General features: G+C 44.2%; 1 protein-coding gene across 1 annotated transcript in view; it reads left to right on the top strand.

Moving 5' to 3' along the window:
* LOC146817972 (ribosomal protein S6 kinase alpha-2) overlaps positions 1 to 27528 on the top strand; it is a 1223136-nt gene that overhangs the window by 425728 nt on the left and 769880 nt on the right. Inside the window, exon 3 of the mRNA XM_085611448.1 lies at positions 20755 to 20836. Within this exon, the coding sequence (XP_085467574.1) occupies positions 20755 to 20836 (82 nt within the window). The remainder of the gene's footprint in view (positions 1 to 20754; positions 20837 to 27528) is intronic.

Genomic DNA, 27528 nt, shown 5'->3' with positions numbered 1-27528 from the left:
AGCAGGAGGTCAATGATGGGCCATAGAATTGGGCAATGGAGGGCAGGAGGAGTGGACTGGTACATCATGCTAAATGGAGGGCAGTGGCAGCACATCAGACCATGCATGGAAGGAGGGAGGAGGCTAGTCCATGGATTCAGACAACAGAGGATAGGGAGGAGGTGAATGGGGCAGCAAGCTAACTGTTCAGAGAAGGTGGGTATTAGGAACTTTATTGTTTTTAAAATGTGTGTCTGTGCGAACTACTTAAAATATGAACAAGTATGCAACATAATCTCACTTTTACTCAGGAAGAAGAGGACGTTTGTGACTTTGACTCTGGGCTCACTTGGCAGAAACACCCCCTGACCCTCCACCCCATCGCAAAATGTAATGCCCGTGAAAAGGGTAGGTGGGCGCAGTGTTATACAGAACATAGTCCTGAGAGCACGATTGAAAATGAAAACTAGATATAGTATATGGTATAAACTATGCCCCAAAAAGTGTGCTATAAGATGAACCGGGGCGTGAAATATAATATGCAATACATTGTGCACAATGACAGATTCATTGGAGAGCGCAAGATAGCACAGGCACTAGCGCGTGCTATGCGATATGCACCTTGGAGTGTAATATGCACAGGGTAGTGTTGTGTAACCTAGCTAGTCTCTAAAGTTGTAATATAAAATATGTGCTGGGGAGTGTAACATTGCATATGCACTGTGACAAAGATATGGGGCCCGATTCACAGAACTAACTTAAGACAAAATCCTAAACTTACTACCATTTTGGTATTCACAGAAGGCACTTACTCATTTTGGTATTCACAGAAGGCACTTACTCATTTCGGTATTCACAGAAGTTAGGAGTCCTAACTTTAGGACTCCTAAATGCCTTCTGTGAATACCGAAAGTCTTAAAATTAGGATTTTTCTCAGTTTAGTAGTAGTATAGTTAGGACTCCTAACTTTAGGACTCCTAAATGCCTTCTGTGAATACCGAAAGTCTTAAAATTAGGATTTTTCTCAATTTAGTAGTCCTAAATCTAAACTTAGGACTACTAAATTGAGAAAAATCCTAATTTTAAGACTTTCGGTATTCACAGAAGGCATTCAGGAGTCCTAATGTTAGGAGTCCTAACTATACTACTACTAAACTGAGAAAAATCCTAATTTTAAGCCTTTCGGTATTCACAGAAGGCATTTAGGAGTCCTAAAGTTAGGAGTCCTAAACTTAGGACTACTAAATTGAGAAAAATCCTAATTTTAAGACTTTCGGTATTCACGGAAGGCATTTAGGAGTCCTAAAGTTAGGAGTCCTAACTATACTACTACTAAACTGCGAAAAATCCTAATTTTAAGACTTTCGGTATTCACAGAAGGCATTTAGGAGTCCTAAAGTTAGGACTCCTAACTTCTGTGAATACCGAAATGAGTAAGTGCCTTCTGTGAATACCAAAATGAGTAAGTGCCTTCTGTGAATACCAAAATGGTAGTAAGTTTTGGATTTTGTCTTAAGTTAGTTCTGTGAATCGGGCCCATGGATCCCAGATTGTAATATGCATGGCATAGCGCTGTGCGTTATAACATAGGCATCGAGGAAGGCACGTTAGATGGGGCAATATAACCTGTGTGAAGGCAAGTGTGGCATGACATATTCACGGGGTGGTGTTACAGTGCACATAGGCTAGAGAGTGTCATTACACACGCACTAGCTGGTGGAATACAACACAGAGGTGTGTGGCACTCGGGGGGAACTGGTGGGTGTAACACAGCATTGGGCTCAGCCAGGAGCACGCTGTGAATCTCAAGTGAGGTTGGTCTCCTTTACAGAGAGTAAAATTAAAAGTATTACACATCCGGCGGTGGATGTGTGTTTTATTAACCGTGAGGGGGGTTTATTGCATAGTTTGGTCGAATTTTTGTCGAATCCCCTTTGAATGGATTTATGTGCGTGTGTATTAAATGTGCCCGTCAATAGCTATCCATGTTTGTATAAATAAACGACAAGGGTGTCTACTTGGAGAGTACCCCCGCCGGTATTAGGCACGGTAGGGCGTCAGACACGTCAGAGCTTCACTAGCGGTGTAAATACATTCCACGTGGATTCATTGTATGCATAGTCGCCTTTTAATGAATATCACACAAATCGTCATGGTGATAGGTACATACGGTTTGTCCAGCATGTCCTAGGTGTTTCTATAAATATATATATTTTTTAAAATAATAAAAAACAAAGTCCGGCCCCAGGGGTTGGGGTCCCCGGGGCCGATTAAGGCCTTGGGAGGGCCAAATTTATTTTTTCAACAAAAAAAATTAGGGTGCAGGACCTGGGGGATGGGGTCCCCAGGGCCAATAAATTAGAAAAAGAGGGGGGGGGCCACACAGCCCTCCTTCTTAAAAAAATAAAATAAATAAAAGACCGCCACGCCCCCTCCTTGCAGCACTCTGCAAACGCGCCCCCTGGCCAGTTGTAAGTTGGGGAATTAATTCCCCTTCAATACTGAGGGTCCCTGAGGGCCAACTAGCCCAAGAGGTATCTCCAGTATGCGCCAGGGAGCTGCGTTGCAGACAGGTGTTCTGAGGCCACGCCCCTTTTTACACCTCTATGCAACGCAGCTCTGTGGCACTTACTGGAGGTACCTAGTGGGATAGTTTGACCCTAGGGACCCTTAGGATTCAAGGGGACTTAATCTCTCAACTTAGAACGGCCACAGGGCGCGTTTACACAGTGGTGAAGGGAGGGGACGGGGCCTGAGGTGACATGTGCAAACATGCCCTGTGGCGCGTTTTAAGTTGGGGAAATAATTCCCTTTCAATCCTGAGGGACCCTGGGGGCCAATTAGCCCACCAGGTGCTTCCAGTAAGCGCCACTGCTCTGCGTTGCAGAGAGGTGGTGCAGGCCGTGCCCCTTTTTACACCTCTCTGCAATGGCGCTTAATGGACATACCTAGTGGGCTATTTTGCCCCTAGGGACCCTCAGGATTCAAGGGGACTTAATCTCCCAACTTAAAAAACGGCCACAGGGCGTGTTTACACAGTGGGGAAGGAAGGGGACGGGGCCTGGGTGATGTGTGCAAACACACCCTATGGCGCGTTTTGAGTTGGGGAAATAATTCCCCTTCAATCCTGAGGGCCCCTGGGGGCTAACTAGCCCACCAGGTGCTTCCAGTAAGCGCCACTGAGCTGCGTTGCAGAGAGGTGGTCCATGCCGTGCCACTTTTTACACCTCTCTGCAACACAGCTCTGTGGCGCTTACTGGAGGTACCTAGTGGGCTAGTTGGACCCTAGGGACCCTCAGGATTCAAATGAACTTAGTCTCCCAACTAAAAATGGCCACAGGGCGTGTTTACACAGTGGTGAAGGGAGGGGAATGGGCCTGAGTTAACGTGTGCAAACACGCCCTGTGGCGCGTTTTAAGTTGGGGAAAAAATTCCCCTTCAATCCTGAGGGACCCTGGGGGGCCAACTAGCCCACCAGGTGCTTCCAGTAAGCACCACTGCGTTGCGTTGCAGAGAGGTGGTCTATGCCGTGCCCCTTTTTACATTTCTCTGCAACGCAGCTATGTGGCGCTTACTGGAGGTACCTAGTGGTCTAGTTGGACCCTAGGGACCCTCAGGATTCATGGGGACTTAATCTCCCAACTTAAAACGGCCACAGGGCGTGTTTACACAGTGGGGAAGGGAGGGGACAGGGCCTGAGGTGACGTGTGCAAACACGCCCTGTGATGCGTTTTAAGAGTTAGTTTTAATCACCTGCCCTATTATATACTAGGGCCTACAGAGGAGGTCATGCTAATCACAGGGGGACCCCAGCGCATAGTGTTCCCTAGTGTATGTAGGTGTTTTCACTGTATTCTGAGTGTCTTTTAACATAGCACTGGCTCTAGGACTGGTTAATCAGACTCAGTTACCACCAGTATCCGTCTGAAAAAGTTGAGGGTACAGGATGATTTTGCAATAAGGCTTCTTTCTGCTCTTCTGTTTGTTCTTTCTGCACGTTATCCTTCTTCCTGCACTTTTCTTTGTCTTTGAGGACTTCTGTTGCTTCTTTCTGCATTTCTTTCTGTGCGTTTTTTCTTCTTTCTTCACATGTCCTATCTCTGTAGGCATAGTTAGAAATTAGCATTTAAAAAACCTTAGAAATTCACTGAAAAAACCATAGGTTTCAGGGGCGTTATAGTTAGCTGGACTTTTTACTCGTACAAAACCATTGAAATTCCCCTGTTATAGTTAGTTCAGCTAACTATAACTCGCGTGCCCACAATGCACTGCTGATGACGTCACATATTACATCACTCATGACATGGTCAGTGACATCACTCATGACATCACTGATGACATCTCAAATGACATCACTGATGAGATCACTGATGACATCATCCTTGTGATAGAGTGGCAGACCTCCTCTCCCCCTAATATAACCTTTGATACACACATTCAAAAATAGAAACTAAAATTTTCAAAACAATGGACATACCAATACCAGTTACAACAACCTATTCCGTAATTCTAAGATCCACATACACATCCACTCATTCACCAAAAGTCCTATACAGTCACTCATACATGTACTCACTCATCATATGTACTCATACACCTATACATCCTGTTACACAACGCCACTCATCCATAGAGTTACTCACACACATAGTCACTCATGCTAATTATGAATCAAACATCCATTTACTTGCATATACAGTTATACACACACCACCACACTTACTTCTACAGAAACTTACACATACTTAGTCTTTTAAACAATAACTTATAGAAACACATACTTATTCATACAGGAACTCTTTCAATCTCTCACTCTCAAATATACTCACCTATATACACCAATAGTCACATATACTAGTTTAAAACATATGTAGTTACTCATAAAGACACTATTGCGACAGTCATTCACTCACTAACACACCCATGCACACACTCATCCACCCATACAGTCCTGCACACATGCTGTATTCAACACATACAAACAGTGAGTCACTGGTTCATGCACCTATGCACTACGTAATAGCCCCCACCGAACCATACAGACACTCAGACACTCATACTGATACTCAAAAAAACAACTAATAACCTATATAGACACTCATGTAGCTACTCACCAACCCATGCAGCCACTTATACACAAAGTGAGAGACTGATACAGATATTTACATATTTAAACATTACTCATTAAGCCATGTATTCACTAAGATACACTCAATCAGTCAGTTATACAATCAATTTTTCAAAAACAAATCATCCATTTAGACACTTATATACCCATTTATTCTTCCATCGACCTTGAGATATACATATATAAAACATATGTAATTTTCAGAAAAACACATATTCAATGGATGATGTCATCAGTGATGTCATCAGTGATGTCATTTGAGATGTCATCAGTGATGTCATGAGTGATGTCACTGACCATGTCATGAGTGATGTAATATGTGACGTCATCAGCATGGCATTGCGGGAGCGCGAGTTATAGTTAGCTGAACTAACTATAACAGGGGAATTTCAATGGTTTTGTACGAGTTAACTAAACTAACTATAACAGCTGTTTTTTTCTGGTTTTGTATGAGGGAAATGTCCAACTAACTATATAGGCGATATATAGGCGCTATCAACATTGCCTATCAAAAAATGTTTTGGGCCCTTGCCTGTCGCGGGTAATTGGGCCTCCCACACAAGTGAGGCCCCATTTTTATCAGGAGACCTGGGGGAATGCTGGGTGGTGGGAAATTTGTGTAAGCTTGGTGATGCCACAACTTTCCCACACAAAAATGTATGAAAACAGTGATTTTGTTTAGCTATAATTGAGGTTTGCAGTGGATTCTGGATAAGGAGACATTGGGGGATCCACGCAAGCCATACCTCCCTGGAAGCCCCCAGGTATCTAGTAGTTTTCAGAAATGTGTGGTTTTGGTAGGTTTCCCTAAATGGCCGCCGAGCACAGGGCCAGAAACCCAGGTGACCCCCCTTGCAAAACCAGGTGGTTTTGAGATAGTCAATTTTGATGTCGCCTCACTACGTTTTGGGCCCTTGCCTGTCGCGGGTACTTGGGCCTCCCACACAAGTGAGGCATCATTTTTATCGGGATACCTGGGGGAATGCTGGGTGGTGGGAAATTTGTGTGAGCCCGGTGATGCCACAACTTTGCCACACAATAATGTGCGAATAAAAGGGATTTTTTTTCTGCTAAAATTGAGGTTTGAAGGGGATTCTGGGTAAGGAAACGTTGGGGAATCCACGCAAGCCATACCTCCCTGGAAGCCCCGGGTGTCTAGTTTTCAGAAATGTGTGGGTTTGGTAGGTTTCCCTAGGTGCCGGCAGAGCTAGGGTTCACAAACTACAGCTAGGCACTTTGCCAAAAAAGGGTAATTTTTCACTTTGAAATTGAGGTGTGATCACGTAGCGTTTTGCACCGTTTGTCGCGGACACTAGGCCGACCCACACAAGTGAGGTACCATTTTTCTCGTAAGACTTTGGGGAACGCGGGGTGGATGGAAATGTGTGGATCCACGCAGATTCCAGAAATTTCCATCACAGAAATGTGGGGAAAATGTGTTTTTTTGTCAATATTTTAGGTTTGCAAGGGATTCTGGGTAACAGAACCTGGTGGGAGGCAGTCAAGTCACCACATTCTGGATTCCCCTGGATGTCTAGTTTTCAAAAATGTATAGGTTTGGTAGGTTTCCCTAGGTGCCGGCAGAGCTAGGGTTCAAAAACTACAGCTAAGCACTTTGCCAAAAAGGGTCATCTTTCACTGCGAAATTGAGGTGTGTCCACGTTGCGTTTTGCGCCGTTTCCTGTCGCGGGCACTAGGCCGACCCACACAAGTGAGGTACCATTTTTTCTCGGAAGACTTTGGGGAATGCGGGTGGGTGAAAATGTATGGATCCACACAGATTCTAGAACTTTCCACCACAGAAATGTGGAGAAAATTGTTTTTTTTTGGACAATTTTTTAGGGTTGCAAGAACCTGGTGGGAGGCAGTCAAGTCACCCCATCCTGGATTCCCCTGGGTGTCTAGTTTTCAAAAATGTATAGGTTTGCTAGGTTTCCCTAGGTGCCGGCAGAGCTAGTGTTAAATAACTACAGCTAGACACTTAGCAAAAAAAGGGTAAATTTTCATTGTGAAAATGTGGTGTGTTCACGTTGGGTTTTGAGCCATTTCCTGTCGTGGGCACTATGCCTACCCACACAAGTGAGATACCAGTTTTATTGGGAGACTTAGGGTAATTCTGATTTGTAAAGCAACAGTTATTACCTATGGACTTTTTGAAGCATTCTGCCTTCCAAATGAAAGACATTGTGTATAAAAAGTCATTTTGAAAAATGACCGATAACTCTTATGCTAGTATGAGTATTCCCAATTTCGAAAATGTGCCAATATGTACTGTTTCTAAACTCTATAATTTGTTCCCATTTCAGAAATATATAGGTGTCTTTCATACCGATTTTTCCATGTATACATTTTCCCACAATAATTGCTATATACCAGGAACATAATAAAAAACCATTGCTAATTGCTGCTCAGTTTTTGACTCTGGGTTCGTAGGGTTCTTGGTGAACCTACAAGTCCTATATATCCCCACAACCAGGAAGGTCCAACAGATGTAACGGTATATTGCTTTCAAAGAGCTGTCATAATTAGAAGAAGTTACAGGTGAAAACGTTGACACACAAGGCTGTTTTTTCCAACTAAATTTCTCCTATATTTAACTGTTAGTTTCTATAAAGAAACCTTGATGGATCTACACAAATGACCCCTTGCTGAATTCAGTATTTTGTCTACTTTTCTAAAATGTATAGCTTTCCAGGATTCATTATTGGTTTCACACCCATTTCTACCATTAACTGGAAGGAGGTTGAAAGTACAAAAAATAGCAAAAATAGTCTATGTCCCAGAAAAACGCCAAAACTGTGTAAAAAATGATGATTTTCTGACAAAAGTCTGTCATTCCCTAAACGCTGGGAAATTGGTGATTTCAACCCCGCAAACCATTTTTTATACCATTTGCAGAGAAAAATCCAGACGCTTTCATTTGCAGCCCGTTTTTCCAATTTTTCACCAAAAAAAGCAACATTTTGCTGTATTTTGGCTAATTTCTGGGACCCCTCTAGGGGAATTCACAAACCCTGGATACCTTTAGAATCCCCATGATGTTGGAAGAAAAGGACGCAAATTTGGCATGGATACCTTATGTGGTCAAAAAGTTACAGGGGCCGTTACATAAACGTGGTCAGCTTGACAAATGCTGATTCCTAAAATGAGATTCTCTCTAGCCCATCTGCGCCGTGCTTGTGTCATCTGGCATTGCAGGACTGGCCGGTTGGCTCGCTGCGGAGATAGCAATGTCGCCAAAGATAAATGAGAGCGATAAATTACTGAATTTAATGAGGAGTTAGTATTTGAGCTCTGTGTGTTGCTCCTCTGAACCATTTTCTTAGAGCTTTTCCTCCTTGTCCTACGAGCTTCATTCTGAGTGTCCATAATACAGATGGAAATTCCATAAGTACTGATGCTGGAGTACTGGAAATTCCAGTGGGAGTAGGAGGTAAATACCCTGAAAATTACAAGTGAGACCCATTAAAGTTTACTTAGAAATGAAAAATTACCACGTGAATTTGTAATTTCTTCTGAACCCGTCTGTAATTTGTAATTATCCCCAGATTGTTTGCCTGCTTGGAACAGGTGAAACCACAGGGAGAAAATCACTTTGTCAGTTGAAAATCCATAGAACTTGTAATTCTGATCCGGCTAGTAATGCAAGTTACCACTAGAATTAAAGGGCAACTTGTGGCAATGCACTAGCTGGTAACATAGTAGTTTCAACTTTCCAATAAAAAGAGAGGAGTGATTTGATTTCACATTTGGTGACATTAGGCTGGAGCAGGATTGATTTTGGTTAAATGCCCCAGAATGTATCTGCAGTCGTAAGTGCATTAACCCTTGCAGCCATATTGCCCTCACTTATTAGGGAAAGGCGCCTACTAAGCACAATACCTTTCATAGGTGTGAATTAGCTGTACTGAGTGCATGGGGCCGGCGGCTGTTCAACACCACCATGGATGGTGAGACTTTCAATGGCCACTGTCTTTTGTTCTGCCTACGTTCCAAGAGGTATGCAATGTTTTTCTTTAGTGGAAAATTGTTTGTGGGAATTGAGCTAAAATGTAGCATTCATTAACATAATCCAAGCAAGTATAGGGAGAGGAGCGTCGGTGTGCTCAGACATGATTGTTGCAGATCTCTCAGAAATTAGAATCGTTCCCACCATCTCTGCTCCACTGTGAATAGTTCATCCTGCCAGAGCGGTGAAAAGCTCCAGTAAGATACATCCTCACTACAGCTCATGATTAATACCCTCCCTGCTAACTAGATTAGCACAGTTGGTGTCAGGTTGACGGCCCATCATCTAACCAATACCGAACATGTAGTATGTGAGTCGGTAAACAGACAGAATATCGAGTTGTTTATGTCGACTTGCACTAATATCGAGTCCAAAATATCGTGATACAAAAATATCGACTGTCAGAATATCGTGGTCAAGAATATCCAGTCTAAGGTAAGTAATATTGTTTTCAACAATATCGAAATCATTAATATCGTTTGCAAAAATATAGTTGTTAAAAATATTGTTACTTTAGTTAGTGTTCTGTATTTTATTATGTAGTTTAAATGTATGCGTTCTATTTTTTTGTCTAAGTATTGCATTTGCTTTTTAATATATGTGTTAACATTTTAGAAGTTATTTATTTTTTTTAAATCAAATTTAGCGTTTTAGTTCCTTATCAGGTTGTGGTTTTATAGGGTAATATGGTGGGCAGTAATCTAATTATACATAATTAATTCATATTTTTTATGAATTAATATTCATGTATTTAATATGTTATATTGTTAATTGTGGAAATTAATGAATTATTATTTATTAATTGGTTATTAATAAATATTAATTGTTAATTATGTTAATTGTGTCATTTCTTTTGGAGCGGGTTGTTGGTTGATAGAGGAGTAGGGTTGGAAGTAACTTAATTTTAATATATTTTATTATATTTGTATATATTATTTATTTAATGTTATTTTATAGTGTTAATTGTGTGAATTAATTTATTTTTATTTGTTTTTCATTTGCTTGTTAATTTGTATTATTTAATTAATTATGTTACTTGTGTCATGTTTTACGACATTGGTGGTGTCATTTACAGGGGAATATGGGAGGTAAATTATTTTTAATTAATGAATTATTTGTTAATGAATGCTAATTAATTAAATGTGCTGAATTTGGAATACTTTTGATGTGTGAGTTGTGAGGTTTATAGTTGTAAATGTTGGGTAGAAATTTAAAAAACTAATAATGAATGATTTGTTTTTAATTGTCATATATTTATTAATGTAAAATTAGTTATGGAAAATGTGTAAATATTTTTAGGTATGCGTTTTGGTGTTTATTGGGGTAGAAGATGGAAAGTAATTTAGTTTAAATAAATTAATCATTACTTGATCATTAATTTTCATTTATTAATTGAAAATTATTTTCCCTACTGTTGCACTTCCTGGAATGGGAATAGTAAATTATTCCCCTCCGCTATCCAACACTTTCCCGACTGTTGCCCTTGCTGGAGTGGGAAAAGTAATTTTTACCCCTACGCTATCCAACACTTTCCCTACTGTTCCACTCCCTGGAGTGGGAATAGTAATTTTATCCCCTCCGCTATCCAACACTTTCCCTACTGTTGCACTTGCTGGAGTGGGAATAGTAATTTTTACCTCAATGCTATCCAACACTTTCCCTACTGTTCCACTCCTTGGAGTGGGAATAGTAATTTTATCCCCTCCACTATCCAACATTTTCCGTACTGTTGCACTCGCTGGAGTGGGAATAGTAAATTATTGCAGTCCGCTATCCAACACTTTCCCTACTGTTACATTCTCTAGAGTGGGAATAGTATTTTTTATCCTTTCTGCTATCCAACATTTGCCCTACTGTTGCACTTGCTGGAGTGGGAATAGTAAATTATTCCCCTCCGCTATCCAACACTTTCCTTACTGTTGCACTTCCTGGAGTGGGAATAGTAATTTTATCCCCTCCACTATCCACCACTTTCCCTACTGTTGCACTCACTAGAGTGGGAATAGTAATTTTATCCCCTCCGCTATCCATCACTTTCCCTACTGTTGCACTCGCTGGAGTAGGAATAGTAAATTATACCACTTCGCCATCCAACGCTTTCCCTACTGTTGCACATTCTGGAGTGGTAATAGTAATTTTATCCCTTCGCCTATCCAACACGTTCCCTACAGTTGCACTATCTAGAGTTGGATTAGTAATTTTTATCTCCTCTGCTATCCAACATTTTCCCTACTGTTGCACTTGCTGGAGTAGGAATAGTAAATGATTCCCCTCCGCTAACCAACACTTTCCCTACTGTTGCACTTGCTAGAGTGGGAATAGTATTTTTTTTCCCTACGCTGTCCAACACTTTCCCTACTATTGCACTCATTGGAGTGGAAATAGTAAATGATTCCCCTCCGCTATCCAACACTTTCCCTACTGTTGCTCTTGCTGGAGTGGGAATAGTAATTTTATGCCCTCCGCTATCCAACACTTTCCCTACTGTTGCACTTCTTGGAGTGGGAATAGTAATTTTATCCCCGCCGCTATCCAACACTTTCCCTACTGTTTCACTCTCGGGTGTGGGAATAGTAATTGTATCCCCTCCGCTATCCAACACTTTCCCTACTGTTGCACTTGCTGGAGTGGGATTAGTAGTTTTTACACCTATGCTATCCAACACTTTCCCTACTGTTCCACTCCCTGGAGTGGGAATAATAATTTTATCACCTCCGCTATCCAACACTTTCCCTACTGTTGCATTTGTTGGAGTGGGAATAGTAAATTATTCCACTCCGCTATCCAACACTTTCCCTACTGTGGCACCTGCTGGAGTGGGAATAGTAATTTATCCCTTCGGCTATCCAACACTTTCTCTACAGTTGCACTCTCTAGAGTGGGAATAGTAATTGTTATCCCCTCCGCTATCCAACATTTTCCCTACTGTTGCACTTGCTGAAGTGGGAATAGTAAATTATTCCCCTCCGCTATCCAACACTTTCCCTACTGTTGCACTCGCTAGAGTGGGAATAGTAATTTTACCCCTTACGCTATCCAACACTTTCCCTACTGTTGCACTCATTGGAGTGGGAATAGTAAATTATTCCCATCCTCTATCCAACACTTTCCCTACTGTTGCACTTGCTGGAGTGGGAATAGTAATTTTATGCCCTCCGCTATCCAACACTTTTCCTACTGTTGCACTTGCTGGAGTGGGAATAGTAATTGTATCCCCTCCGCTATCCAACACATTCCCTACTGTTGGTATCCCTGGAGTGAGAATAGTAATTTTTACCTTTCCGCTATCCAACACTTTCCCTACTGTTGTACTCCCTGGAATGGGAATAGTAATTTTATCCCCTATGCTTTCCAAAACTGTCCTTACTGTTGCACTCATTGGAGAGGGAATAGTAAATTATTCCTTTCCTCTATCCAACATTTTCCCTATTGTTGCACCTATTGTACTGTAAAATGAAGTTTAAAAAAAATATGTTAGTATTTTCATTTATTATATATATATATTTTATTTTTATTTTTATGTTACAGGTGTATGTGTGTGTGTATATATATATATATATATAAATTCACTGAAAAAACCATAGGTTTCACACATGTTATAGTTAGCTGGAAATTTTACTGATAAAAAACCAATGAAATTCCCCCGTTATAGTTACTGTAGGCAACTATAACTCACGCGACCGCAATCCTCTGCTGATGCTAATACTGTATTTAGACACTTATTTGCCCATGTCTTCTTCCATTAAATTTTAGCTATACATATATTACAAATATTTTATTTTCATAAAGACACATATGTCATCAGCAGAGGATTACGGTCGTGTGAGTTATAGTTGCCTACAGTAACTATAACGGGGGAATTTCATTGGTTTTTTATCAGTAAAATTTCCAGCTAACTATAACATGTGTGAAACCTATGGTTTTTTCAGTGAATTTGCAAGGTTTTTTAAATGCTAACTCCTAACTATAACGTGTGTGAAACCCATGGTTTTTTCAGTGAATTTGTACGGTTTTTTAAATGCTAATTTTTTTTTGACATTTTTTGTAAACCTTTGTATAAAATAATATATGTACTATATCCTGCATTATGGAAAGGTTTTTTTTTTTTTATGCATTTTTTTCCGTGCGCGTACGGTAAGCTGACGGTACGCGCTTCGTACGTCATAAGTACGGTGCGCGTACGTAATAGGATACGCGTACGCTAAGCTGACGCTACGCGCTCTGCACGTCATAAGTACAGCGCACCTACGTGATACGTGCGTGACGTACGCGTACACCCGGAAGCAACGTCGCGGTTACGCAGGGGCGTGTAATGCGCATGCGCGAGTGCATCTGACGTACGTGCTCCGTAAGCGCTCCGTAAGCGTCACGTTTGCGCATGCGCACTTGTTTACGAGCGCGTACCGTGAGCTTACGGAGCGCGCACGGTAGGTCATGTGATCCACAAAGAACACTTTTCATTGGTTGAAATTACTTTCACTTCCAGAAACTTCCCACACCACACCCATTCCCCTCATTACTGCTTGAAAGAACACTTTTCATTGGTTGAAACTACTTTCACTTCCAGAATCTTCCCACACCACACCCATTCCCCTCATTACTGCTTGTGATTCTCTAGGAGCAGGAGCTGAATTGTCTTTGGGATACAATGGCAGAACAGCAGACCTCTTCTGAGAGTGAGGCTAGCAGCACCACCATCATCCAGAGAAGGAGGAAACAGAAGACTTCTTTTGTATGAGAGTATTTCACTTTTCCAGAGGGGCAGAGAAAGGTCAATGCTCCATTGGTCACTTGCACACTTTGTGACCGTGTTTTATCTAGAGGAAATCCAAAGAAAAAGTATTCCTTTGGAAATCACTCTATGAAGAGACACCTGCAGGATAGACATCCCAGGACCTTTGCTCGACATACTGGAGAAAACTCTTCAGTAAGTCACCAGAGCCCGGCCTCAGAAGCTCAGCCGAGTACATCATCGGCAGCTCAGCTGAGCCCTTCCTCTGAGGTGGGAGCATCACCTTCTTCTGCTCCTCTGGACGTCAACCCTCGATTTGGGAGGGTTGCAATGAGGTGTACAACGTGTTGTGGTCTTATTGTTTTTGGGGAGACCAGTGTTTCCCTTATTAACAATAAGATAGACCAGCACGTTTGTAGACGCTCATAATATTCCCATTCTTTCTTTCCTCCATCCCTCTATGAACCCAACGGCTCTTTTAAGAGCCAACCTTACCTCACAATTTTGTATTTTTTTTTAAGCTTTCCTTTTTGAAAAATTTTTTTTACAGTGCGCGCACGGTACGCGTAATTTCGCGGAATTTCTCCGTTTACGCCGTGCGCGTACGCTGCGCGCATTTGGCGATTTTTTTAAAAAAAATCATTTTTTGCCCTTGGGGGTCCTTCTGAGACCCCCTGACAAAGGCTAGGGGGTCAGGAACTGTCCAGCCTGCCCCCTTTTCACGTTATCCACCTTTGTTTTCCACCCCCTCAGACTGCGAGAGAGAAAATGGCGGCCGCCACTTCCTGGTTTCGACCGATTCGAATGTTTACTAAGATCTAACAGCCAATCAGAATCGCGCTCCCGCACGGCAGCGTGCGCGTACGGTAAGCGCACCATAAGCTTACCGTAAGCGCACCGTAAGCTGCCACAGATATATATATTGGAACACCGAAATATTTGGCCAAGAAAATTGAACTATCGGGGGGAAACAGACCTGCCAGGAGTGCTAAGGAGATGCTGCTGAGACCACCGATCTTCCGGAAGAAGAAAACATATGACAGAGCTTTCTCCGGAGCAGCCCCCAGAATTTGGAATTCACTCCCTCCAAACATTAGGAAGATTCCTAACACAGCAACATTTAAGAGGGAAGCGAAGATCTTCCTGATGAGTAAGTTCCTTTCGTAAATAAGACGGCTCATCAGAGCACTATGATATAGATGCTTTCACAACAGTCATTCGGAATATGTAAAGATAAGCTCATATACGCATACGATTCTATTCCTATTGAAGCGCACCGACGTAGAACGCTCAGAAAAAGACGCTTCGAATCATGCGTATTTGGATATCCCAGTTCACTTGTACAATAAGCAGTTTCCAATACGTGATTGGGAAAATTGAAGTTAATCGTTCAGGGAAATAACAATATATATGTGATTACTGACAACACACGGTAACCTAATCCTGTCATTGTATTTTTCTTTCTTTTGCTTGTTAAATAATGTATAGTTACATACCTAAGCTACCTCATAGCCGTGTAAATCGTCCTGCTACTCATATTGTATTCGTGCTCAATTTACCTTTTGTTATTGTGAAGCGCTCTGATACCCAAGGGTCACGTTCGCGCTATATAAAACTATATAAATAAAAATAAAATAAATATATTGATTTAAATGCTATTTTCTCAGGACCTACTGAACAGATTTACACCAGACCTACAAAAGGCACTTCCTTGACCTGAGGACTACCTCTCTGCCAAATTTCAAGTAACTCTGTTCAGCCGTTCGGGCTGTAGCTGTGTCTAAAGGTCCTATGGAAAAATGCATGGGAAAAACGCGTTTTGGGACCCCCCTTTTATCTCAGCCCCCGCTTGACGAATCCCCCCGAGACTTTCAGGGTAGGAGCGGAGCGTAGCACCCCACCTATTTTGAGAATTTCGCGAGGATTCGTCACACCCATTCCCCTCATTACTGCTTGTGATTCTCTAGGAGCAGGAGCTGAATTGTCTTTGGGATACAATGGCAGAACAGCAGACCTCTTCTGAGAGTGAGGCTAGCAGCACCACCATCATCCAGAGAAGGAGGAAACAGAAGACTTCTTTTGTATGGGAGTATTTCACTTTTCCAGAGGGGCAGAGAAAGGTCAATGCTCCATTGGTCACTTGCACACTTTGTGACCGTGTTTTATCTAGAGGAAATCCAAAGAAAAAGTATTCCTTTGGAAATCACTCTATGAAGAGACACCTGCAGGATAGACATCCCAGGACCTTTGCTCGACATACTGGAGAAAACTCTTCAGTAAGTCACCAGAGCCCAGCCTCAGAAGCTCAGCCGAGTACATCATCGGCAGCTCAGCTGAGCCCTTCCTCTGAGGTGGGAGCATCACCTTCTTCTGCTCCTTTGGACGTCAACCCTCGATTTGGGAGGGTTGCAATGAGGTGTACAACGTGTTGTGGTCTTATTGTTTTTGGGGAGACCAGTGTTTCCCTTATTAACAATAAGATAGACCAGCACGTTTGTAGACGCTCATAATATTCCCATTCTTTCTTTCCTCCATCCCTCTATGAACCCAACGGCTCTTTTAAGAGCCAACCTTACCTCACAATTTATTATTTTTTTTTTAAGCTTTCCTTTTTGAAAAATTTTTTTTACCGTGCGCGCACGGTACGCCTAATTTCGCGGAATTTCTCCGTTTACGCCGTGCACGTACGCTGCGCGCATTCGGCGATTTAAAAAAAAAAAATCATTTTTTGCCCTTGGGGGTCCTTCTGAGACCCCCTGACAAAGGCTAGGGGGTCAGGAACTGTCCAGCCTGCCCCCTTTTCACGTTATCCACCTTTGTTTTCCACCCCCTCAGACTGCGAGAGAGAAAATGGCGGCCGCCACTTCCTGGTTTCGACCGATTCGAATGTTTACTAAGATCTAACAGCCAATCAGAATCGCGCTCCCGCACGGCAGCGTGCGCGTACGGTAAGCGCACCGTAAGCTTACCGTAAGCGCACCGTAAGCTGCCACAGATATATATATTGGAACACCGAAATATTTGGCCAAGAAAATTGAACTATCGGGGGGAAACAGACCTGCCAGGAGTGCTAAGGAGATGCTGCTGAGACCACCGATCTTCCGGAAGAAGAAAACATATGACAGAGCTTTCTCCGGAGCAGCCCCCAGAATTTGGAATTCACTCCCTCCAAACATTAGGAAGATTCCTAACACAGCAACATTTAAGAGGGAAGCGAAGATCTTCCTGATGAGTAAGTTCCTTTCGTAAATAAGACGGCTCATCAGAGCACTATGATATAGATGCTTTCACAACAGTCATTCGGAATATGTAAAGATAAGCTCATATACGCATACGATTCTATTCCTATTGAAGCGCACAGACGTAGAACGCTCAGAAAAAGACGCTTCGAATCATGCGTATTTGGATATCCCAGTTCACTTGTACAATAAGCAGTTTCCAATACGTGATTGGGAAAATTGAAGTTAATCATTCAGGGAAATAACAATATATATGTGATTACTGACAACACACGGTAACCTAATCCTGTCATTGTATTTTTCTTTCTTTTGCTTGTTAAATAATGTATAGTTACATACCTAAGCTACCTCATAGCCGTGTAAATCGTCCTGCTACTCATATTGTATTCGTGCTCAATTTACCTTTTGTTATTGTGAAGCGCTCTGATACCCAAGGGTCACGTTTGCGCTATATAAAACTATATAAATAAAAATAAAATAAATATATTGATTTAAATGCTATTTTCTCAGGACCTACTGAACAGATTTACACCAGACCTACAAAAGGCACTTCCTTGACCTGAGGACTACCTCTCTGCCAAATTTCAAGTAACTCTGTTCAGCCGTTCGGGCTGTAGCTGTGTCTAAAGGTCCTATGGAAAAATGCATGGGAAAAACGCGTTTTGGGACCCCCCTTTTATCTCAGCCCCCGCTTGACGAATCCCCCCGAGACTTTCAGGGTAGGAGCGGAGCGTAGCGCCCCACCTATTTTGAGAATTTCACGAGGATTCGTCGACCGGCGCCAAAGTTATTCCAAATAGAATGTTGCGGATTTCCTATGGAAACGTGGTCCTAACTATAACTACCTACTGGCGACCGCCAGTAGGTAATATATATATATATATATATATATATATATATATATATATATATATATATATATATATATATATATATATATATATATATATATACATACATATATATACATATATGTATGTATAATGTTTCTAACATGTATATTTTATTAACATAATTATTTATTAATAGTATTAAGTGAATGTATATATTATATGTTATATATGTATGTTTCATTTATTTTTATATATTTATTACTTTACATTTTTAACATTTTCTAATAATTCTAAATATGTTTTTTTATTATATGTATTATTTAATTCATTTTACATTATTTTTTATACATTTTAAAAAAACGATGTTTTAACAATGATATTTTTAACAAGGATATTATTTTCTCAATATTTTTGTACTTACCATTATATAGATAGGATGTCAATATTTTTGACAACGATATTTATGTCCCGATATTTTGGTAACATGATATTTCTGTATTCAATATTCTGTCAGTGATCTATGTGAGTCATAGGTCTGAGGGGGCGAGGGAGTGTCACAGCTAACAACAGGATATGAACTATGGTGGCTTACGGCTGCACGTCTTGATGCAATGGCAAGTAGATACCTATCTTAACAGGTACATTTAGCCATTTTAAAAACAGCAGACTACTCTCATAGGTTTTCCGAGACCATGCATAAAACCCTCATGTACTCTTAGGTGCCTCTGTGACTGCACCTTACAAAGCCTAATTCTCCATTAGTAAAAGTGCTAAGAGCGCACAGTTGTTTCTAATTGTACTAACTGTATATGAAATGACCTACATCTTCCCAGTTTTTATGTTTTAGGACCGATTTACAAAGGCATGTAAGAGTGTAAGTTCTTTAACTACACCAAAACCAGTGCTTAATTTGTGCCCGTGCTATCAGGTGCTAAGCACCGGCACTTATTTCTCAGGGCCGGGTCTACACTCTCTAGTCTACTCTACACGCAATATTGATAATGTAATAACTGGCTGTGTGCTGCTCACTAAGTTGAGAGTAGGGTCCCAGTCTCCCCTGTGAAGAGCTACTATTGCTCGTGACGGCGTGCACATAAAAAATTTCAAATGGGATGTTGTCAGCCCGGCTGCCTGCCTGATTGTGTGCCACACATTACTGCCAGAAAGTGAAACTGCCTGGGTGGTCCCTGCCTCTGCGTAGCGTAGGTCACGTCACATGTCACATGTCACATCTCATTTTGCAACCGTTCATTGTTAGCGCACTAGCCTAGTGCAATACATTGAAGAATTGCAAAATACATTAGCTTGGCCTGGTCCCTCATTGGTGAATCGTCAAGTGTGTGGCAAGAGTCAGACCAATGAGCAGTATTTTCCTCGTGGCCCGTCCAGCATAATGCAGCTAAAACATTAATTAATCATCCGATGAGGGAAGCAACCAGTAATCATGCAGCAGACATCCCTCGTAGATTATTTATATTTAAATGTTTTTATTGGATTTCAAGAAGCATAGAACTTACAAAATTAGAGATCATTTTGTATTCGCCGTAATACGCCGCCAACAGGTGGACTCGCATACATCAAAGATCAACCCCAGAAAGCACTAGCCCTAGAACATTAAAGAAAAGAAAAAAACTCCCACTTTCCTCCCTGCTTTAATGAGTTTTAATAGCGCATATGGAAATTCTGCTAGCTGTAATCTCAGGGATTTTAAATTTACTGCATCTGCATTTCCCATTACAGCAGCTCTCTTGGGGGCATATCAGCAACACCCGGCGATAATTATCGCTCAGCGCTCTTAGCGTGAGGATAATTATCGCCGGGTAACGTGGATTTTTATCGCTGAGATAGCGTGCAATTAGCAACGCTTATCTCCTCAGCGATAAAAATCCTCACGCTAACTGCCTAACGTGAGATTATCGCTGGAAACCCAGTGATAATCTCACGTAGTGTGGCGTTAGCTTGCTGATAGAGACTCACAAACTTAGCCATGATATCCACCTTCCATAGGATATGATTGCTAAGTCAGTCCTGAAGCAGGCGTAAGGAAAGTAGCGATAACAGGGGTTATCGCTACTTTTCCTGCCGCTATGCTTCATAGCGTGGGGCTTGATGATAGGAGAAATGTCGCTTAGCGACATTTCTCCTGTCATGTTAGGTCAGGAACGCCCACTTTGCATCTCATTAGAGATGCAAAGCTGGGCATTAGGAATCGCCATGCTAAAGCAAGGTTTCACGCGTTAGCGTGGCCTTGCTAATTAGGCGATAAAATTATCGCTACTTTTCGGCCGAAAACGGCCGCAAAAGCGGCGATAATTTTTTATCGCCAGCTTGTAAATATGCCCCTAAATCAGGCTCTTCGTGAGTTATTGAGGTGGTCAGTAGGCCTGGGCGAAATTTTCGTCGCACTGGTGTAATCTCACGTAATTTGATTTCACACAATTTGCGTAATGCATGTTACACGAAATTTCCAAAATTACACAATTACAAAATAAAGCATTGTGCAGGAGGCACAATTTTAGTGCAGGAGAAGGGGAACAAGATGAACGATGAGAAAACACAGCATTTATATTTTCTGCACTAGTAGTTTTTTAACCCAAAGTGTGTCCTTGCATCCATAATACACAGGAGGATGCATTCCTATCTAAATATAGCACTAAATACTGGTTTTACATTTCAAGTAATCATGTGTTTTTTGTTGCAATTTCACAGAAATATACAAAAGCAAATTAGCACGTCAGCCGTGAGGTTACTGTAGATTTGAAGGCCTATGAATATCTCTAATGCTACTAGTTTTAACACTAGGTTTCCTAATATGTCCCTCTCTCTTCTTGTAGGTATTTTTGGTGCGAAAGATTAAAGGATCTGATTCTGGGCAGCTGTATGCTATGAAGGTTCTCAAGAAAGCCACCTTGAAAGGTAATGGCAACATTTTTGTATTACTGTTTTCCTGTGCTTCATCCAACTTTCCTTAATATTTAAAATGTCCCATACTAGGTATGGTCAGGTTGGATTCACAAATATGCGTATTTTAGAAAAAGAAGAGCTGAGAAACGTTTGTGGCACTTTGCATTCTGCATTTAAGTGGATGCAGGAATGTGTCAGGAATATGTGGTAAATAAGTGTGAAAAACTGCCTCCATAGAAATGATTATGCATCTGGTCACAGCACATCTTGCAGAATTTACTTACAAATTGCCTCCCAATCCCTGCATTTTCCCTTGACTGGCAAAATAATGAAAGAAAGAGTATCAATGGGAACTGTGCCCATGAACTGTCACATCACTCCCGGCCAGGTATGGTAGCAGGTGGTGTGTGGGGAATTATTCAGATAAGCCTTTATTCACTATCAAGTATGTGTTTATCATCGTTGCAGTGCAGATTAAATATAATTACAGGGTTCACATTTGTGCCACTATTGAATTGACTACTGAGTAAAAGAAATGCTCAACAGTTAACCTATCAGGAGATCTGCAAGCCTTACAGCATTGAGCTGTGCTTTCTATTAATCATAGTGTTAGAACCGGCGGTCTCTAGTTGGCAGAGGTATACACTTCTGACAAATAGGGACCAACCAACTCTAGTCAGGGCAAGGGGATTACACACTCAGATAACCCCTGCTACCCCCTTGGTAGCTTGGCAGAGCAGACAGGCTTATCTCAGAGGCAGTGTGTTAAGCATTTATGACCACATACAGTAATAAAGTGAATACACTACAGATGGACACGACACAGAAGTTATTATAAAAATAGTATTTTTATATAAGGCTTAGCACAAGACCAAATAACGACAAAAATATACCACAGTCTTAATAAGTACTCTTTGGACGGAAAAATAATAGTTCAAGTAAGGTTTCTTCTTGGCAAATAGTTCTTTAGCAAAGTATTCTTCTGAGCACAGTTCTTTGGCAACAATGTAACCCCCACAGGAGTCACACGACGTCGAGTCTACAGGATTCCCAAGGTTCGGCGTCGACCGCGAGGAGCGCTACGTCGAGCCTGGAGTTGCAACAGACCCCACAAGTACAGTACCTTGAGAAACGAAGAAAACGAGGATCCACGGCGTCAAGATGTCGGCGTCGAGGTCGGCGTCGATCGTGCCTCGGAATCGGGTCAATCCGCAGCGGTGTCGAGGGATGTCGGGCCGGAGCAGCGCTCACGGCGTCGAGAAGGGCGTCGAGTCGATGCGATCAGCAGCGGCGTCGGGACGGGGTCGCTTGGAGGCAGAGCCGATACTCACTCCTCACTGGCGTCGATACCGGCGTCGAGATGGGGTCACTTGGAGCCGGGGCCGATACCCACTGCTCACTGGCGTTGCTGCTGGCGTCGAGACTGCAGATTTTCCCTTGGGTACTGGAAACAACACTTTCCAGCAATTCAGCAATTCAGTAGACGGTGAAGTCCTTTGGCCCTGTGACTTCAGCAGGAGACTGGCACTCTTCCAGTCCTTGGAGATTTCCTAGCAAGTGTTCAGAGAGTACACACCAAGTTCCTCTCTCCTTGTTCCTTGGCAAAAATAAAGAAGCAGCTTTCAGGTTCCTCCACAGCAAAACAGCACTCTGGCAGAAAGGGGAGGCAAGTCCTTAGATCAGCAGGCTTCTTGTCCTTGGTACAGGTTTCCTTGTCAGAAGTGATCTGAGTTCTTGGTTCAGGGGTCCTTCTCTTATACCCCATTTCTCCTTTGTTCCCTTTGTCCAAACAGGGAGATTCCCACCATCTCAGGTTTGTTGTGGGTGTTGCCAGGCAGAGGCACCTGGCCCATTCACTGAGCAGGGCAGAGTCCTCAGCCGCCCAGCAGGAGGCGGAGCCAGTATTGTCACTGGCAGGAGCAGGGCTATCAGCCGCCCAGCAGGAGGCGGAGCCAGTATTGTGTCAGGCAGGGCAGGCTACTCTTCCCTCACTCTAGGTGTAAACGCCCCATTCACCCCACACTGACTCACTCAGACCTCTGGAGCCACCCAGCCCCTGACACACACACCAAACCAGCAGAGACCGGTAGATAGTTGGACAAGAAAATAGCCACTTTCTAAAAGTGCTATTTTCAAACATAGAATTTAAAAACCATCCATCCTAAAGGGTGTGTTATTAAATTCTGAGTTCAGGGATACTAAACTCGACTTGCTACCATGCTCCCTGAGTCAGATAGATTATAATGGAGTTAATAATCAGTCTGCCCAGTCTGGCCTATTGGAGGCAGGTAGCCCTTCAATAGTGAAAAACGAAAATGGCTGTAATTCACTATTAGGTCATGCCACACACATCAGGGCATGACCTACCTTTTACCAGCAATGCACCCTGCCCTAGGGCCTACCATAGAGGTGTCTGAAATGTGGCAAAGTGAAGGTTTAGAGACTGGTAAGTAGGTTTCCTTACCAAGTCGACATGGCAGTCAGGGACTGCACGCAGGCGCCGCGGTGGCAGGCCTGAGACACATTTTGCACGCTGCTTCTGTGGGTGGCACAACCAGTGCTGCAAGCCCACCAGCAGCAGTTAACTTACACGCCCTTGGCACACGCAGTGCACTAGACTAGGGTCTGAACAGTAAGTCAACCAAGCCAATCATGGTAACACCAATCAATGTAACAATTTAACATAGGGAGCACTTGCACTGTGGCACTGATCAGCAGTGGCACAGTGCCCAAAGCAATAATCCAGCAAAAACATTGTGAACAGAGGAGGCAAACAGAAAAAAATGGAGGAGAGACTCATGCCAATGATGCCAGGTCTAACACGTGTCCCCTCCAGCTGAAATGTGGGGAGAACTACCCTTCACCCAGGGAGTCCTCATCACTAAGGCGGAAAAATCTGGACAGACCATCAGCATTGGCGTGATCTGTACCAGGGCGGGGTTCCACCGTAAAGTCCATCCCCTGTAGGGAAATGGACCACCTCAACAGCTTTGGGTTCTCACCCCTCATCTGCATTAACCATCTGAGGGGCCTGTGGTCTGTCTGAACCCGGAAGTGAGTCCCAAACAGGTAGGGTCTTAGCTTCTTCAGCGCCCAGACCACAGCAAATGCCTCACGCTCTATCGCACTCCACCTTTGTTCCCTGGGAAGTAACCTCCGGCTGATGAAGGCTACAGGTAAGTCTCGGCCCTCCTCATTCATCTGTGCTAGAACAGCCCCCACACCATGCTCTGAAGCGTCTGTCTGGACAATGAATTCTTTTGAAAAGTCGGGTGCCTGGAGGACCGGTGCTGTACACATTGCAGTTTTCAGGGTGTCAAAGGCGTTCTGACAGGCGTCAGTCCAGATCACAAGTCTCGGCTGCTTCCTGGAAGTCAGCGAGGTCAAGGGGTGCACAATGTTGCCATACCCCTTGACAAACCTCCTGTAGTAACCCGTGAGACCCAAGAAGGCTCTCACCTGAGTCTGGGTTTTGGGCGGTTCCCAAGCCAGGATGGTATCTATCTTGGGTTGCAGGGGGGCCACCTTGCCACTCCCTACTTGGTGCCCCAAGTACACCACTGAACCCTGCCCAATCTGGCACTTACTAGCCTTGATTGTGAGGCCTGCTCTGCGCAGGGCCAACAACACTTCCTGGAGGTGGCGCAAGTGTTCCTCCCAGCTGGCGCTGAACACTGCTATATCGTCCAGGTAGGCGGCGCTGAAATCTTCCAGCCCGGCCAATACCTGGTTAACCAACCTCTGGAATGTGGCAGGGGCATTCTTCATCCCAAAGGGCATCACACGGAACTGGTAGTGCCCATCTGGTGTGGAGAATGCAGACCTCTCTTTTGCCCCATCAGTCAAGGCGATCTGCCAGTACCCAGACGTTAGATCAAACGTACTAAGGTACCGGGCAGCCCCCAACCGATCGATGAGCTCATCAGCTCTGGGGATGGGGTGCGCGTCAGTCTTGGTGACCGAATTGAGTCCTCGGTAATCCACACAGAACCGAAGTTCTGGTGAAGCACCAGGCGCTGCAGCCTTTGGGACCAAGACCACTGGGCTGGCCCAAGGACTGCTAGAGGACTCAACCACCCCTAAGGCAAACATCTTGGAGACCTCCTCCTTGATGTATGCTCTGACCTTGTCAGTCACCCTGTAGGCCTTGTGCCTCACAGGAGTGCTGTCCCCAGTGTCCACATCGTGGACACACCACTGAGTGACACCAGGGATTAAGGAGAACAGATCAGGGAATTGTACCAAAGGATGGCGACAATCTTGCTGCTGCTCAGGGGTCAGCGTGTCAGAGAGGACAACACCATCCACTGACCCATCCTTTTCTTTTGCACACAGGAGGTCAGGAAGAGGCTCACTCTCCTCCTCCATCCCAGCATCTGTGGCAAGGAGCATGCCCACTTCGGACCTTTCTAAGTGGGGCTTTAACCGGTTGACATGCAGGACCCTTAAGGGGTTCCTGGGAGACTTCAAGTCCACCAAGTAGGTGACATCGCTCTTTTTCTCCACAACCTCAAATGGTCCGGTCCACCTGTCCTTGAGCGCACAAGGTTCCACAGGGGCCATGACCCAAACTTTCTGACCAGGTTGAAGCTCAACCAGAGTGGCATTCTGATCGTACCACCGCTTCATCTCTTCCTGGCTGGCCTCCAGATTTGCCTGAGCAAGATCTCTGAAGCGCCGAGTCTGGTTCCTAAAGGCCAGCATGTAACTATATACATCCTGGGGAGGTTTCCTGGGAGATTGCTCCCAGCCTTCTTTGACCAGACTCAAAGCTCCTATTACCGGGTGACCATACAAAAGCTCAAAGGGGCTGAACCCTAGAGACTTCTGTGGCACCTCACGGTAAGCAAACAGCAGGCATGGCAAGAGGACGTCCCATTTACGCCTCATTGGTTCTTCAAGACCCATGATCATGCCTTTTAGGGTCCGGTTGAATCTCTCAACCAGCCCATTACCTTGAGGGTGGTAAGGAGTGGTAAACTTGTAGGTTACCCCACACTCCTTCCACAGAGACTTCATATAATTCGAAATGAAGTTGGTGCCCCGGTCTGACACCACCTCTCTGGGGAACCCCATGCGGGAGAAAACACCCATCAGTGCCCGTCCCACCACGGGGGCCGTCACTGTTCGGAGAGGGATGGCTTCCGGGTACCGGGTGGCATGGTCCACCAAGACCAGGATAAACCTGTTGCCCATGGCTGTCTTGGGGTCCAGTGGCCCCACAATGTCAATTCCCACTCGCTCAAAGGGGGTACTGACGACGGGAAAAGGTTGGAGGGGAGCCTTCTGCTTCCGCCCACTTTTCCCACTTGCCTGGCAAGTCTGACAGGTCCTACAATGGATATCTGAATCCCTTCTCATCTGGGGCCAATAAAAATGGGTGACAAGCCTGTCATAGGTCTTGTCCTGCCCCAGATGTCCAGCTAACGGAACGTCATGAGCCAACCCCAGTAGGAAGGCTCTGAAGCGCTGGGGTACCACCAGCACACGGGCTGACCCAGGTTCAGCAGCCTTAGGCTCGCTATACAGGAGGTCGTTCTCCCAGTAGACCCAATGTGATCCTGACTGATCACCTGTCGTTTGGGCTGAGGCCTGCTGCCGCATACCCACAAGAGAAGGGCACACTTTCTGTTCAGCACAAAATTCCTCCCTGGAGGGACCACCATCCTGCTGCCAATGGGTCAGCTCGGGCAGGTCTCCCAGTTCGGCCACTTGTTCTCCTGTCGGTTCCAGGGCATCCCCCTCAGGGTCTGCTCCCTCCTGGACCGCGGGAACGATGGGGGACGGTTTCCCGCGCCCCCTGCCTCTTCTCTTCACGGTTGGGACCTGGGCCATACTTTCAGGCTCCGGGCCCCCATCAACACCCTTACTAACTGACATGGACCGGGTGGTCGCACACACCCACTCAGGCAGACCCAACATTTCCAGATGCGCTTTTCTCTCCACCTTAGCCCAAGGGGAGTCCTCCAAATCATTGCCCAAGAGACAATCAACAGGCATGGCGGGCCTTACAGCAACCTGAAGAGTACCTGAGACCCCCCCCCCCACTCAAAGGGAACTTGAGCTACCTCACACTGACTCTGTGAGTTGTCAGCAGCTACAACGGGGTAGAATGCATGAGGGACCACCTGCTCTCTGGACACCAAGTGACACTTGACAGCTGTCACACTCGCTCCGGTGTCTCTGAGAGCTTCCACCCTATGGCCATTAATGGTCACCCACTGCCTATATTTCTTAGTGTTACTAGGCAGAGGGGTTGGAGGGACCATTTCCACGTCTCCTAAAGAGACCAGGGACATTTCTGCGGGACCCCACCCACCGGGGGCACCCATCTCCTCCCCTCCCAGGGCTACACTTGCTACCTGACGAGGGGGTGCACGCGGCGGTGCATTCGAATCCTTCATGGGACACTGGGGATCATAATAACGGTGTCCCACCTGCTTACAGGCATAGCAGGTCATGGGGCCCCTGTGAACAGGTTTACCTGTCGGGGCCTCTGGCTTCTTTACAGGGGGAGGCTGGGAACCCTTCCCTTGGTTCCCTTGGGGACTACTTTGGGGCCCTTTCTGAAACTCCCTCTGTTTACCCCTGTCCCCCCCACTCTTCTGCTGGGGACCCTGCCCACCTTTGGCTGAGTCTCCCACTGGACCCTTGTGGACCCTGGTACTGACCCAGCGGTCCGCCTCCTCAGCAAGTTTTCTAGG

The sequence above is a fragment of the Triturus cristatus genome, chromosome 6 (assembly GCF_964204655.1).
Source record: "Triturus cristatus chromosome 6, aTriCri1.1, whole genome shotgun sequence".
In the NCBI taxonomy this organism is placed as follows: Eukaryota; Metazoa; Chordata; class Amphibia; order Caudata; family Salamandridae; genus Triturus; species Triturus cristatus.
This window is presented reverse-complemented; position numbering and strand designations above follow the sequence as displayed.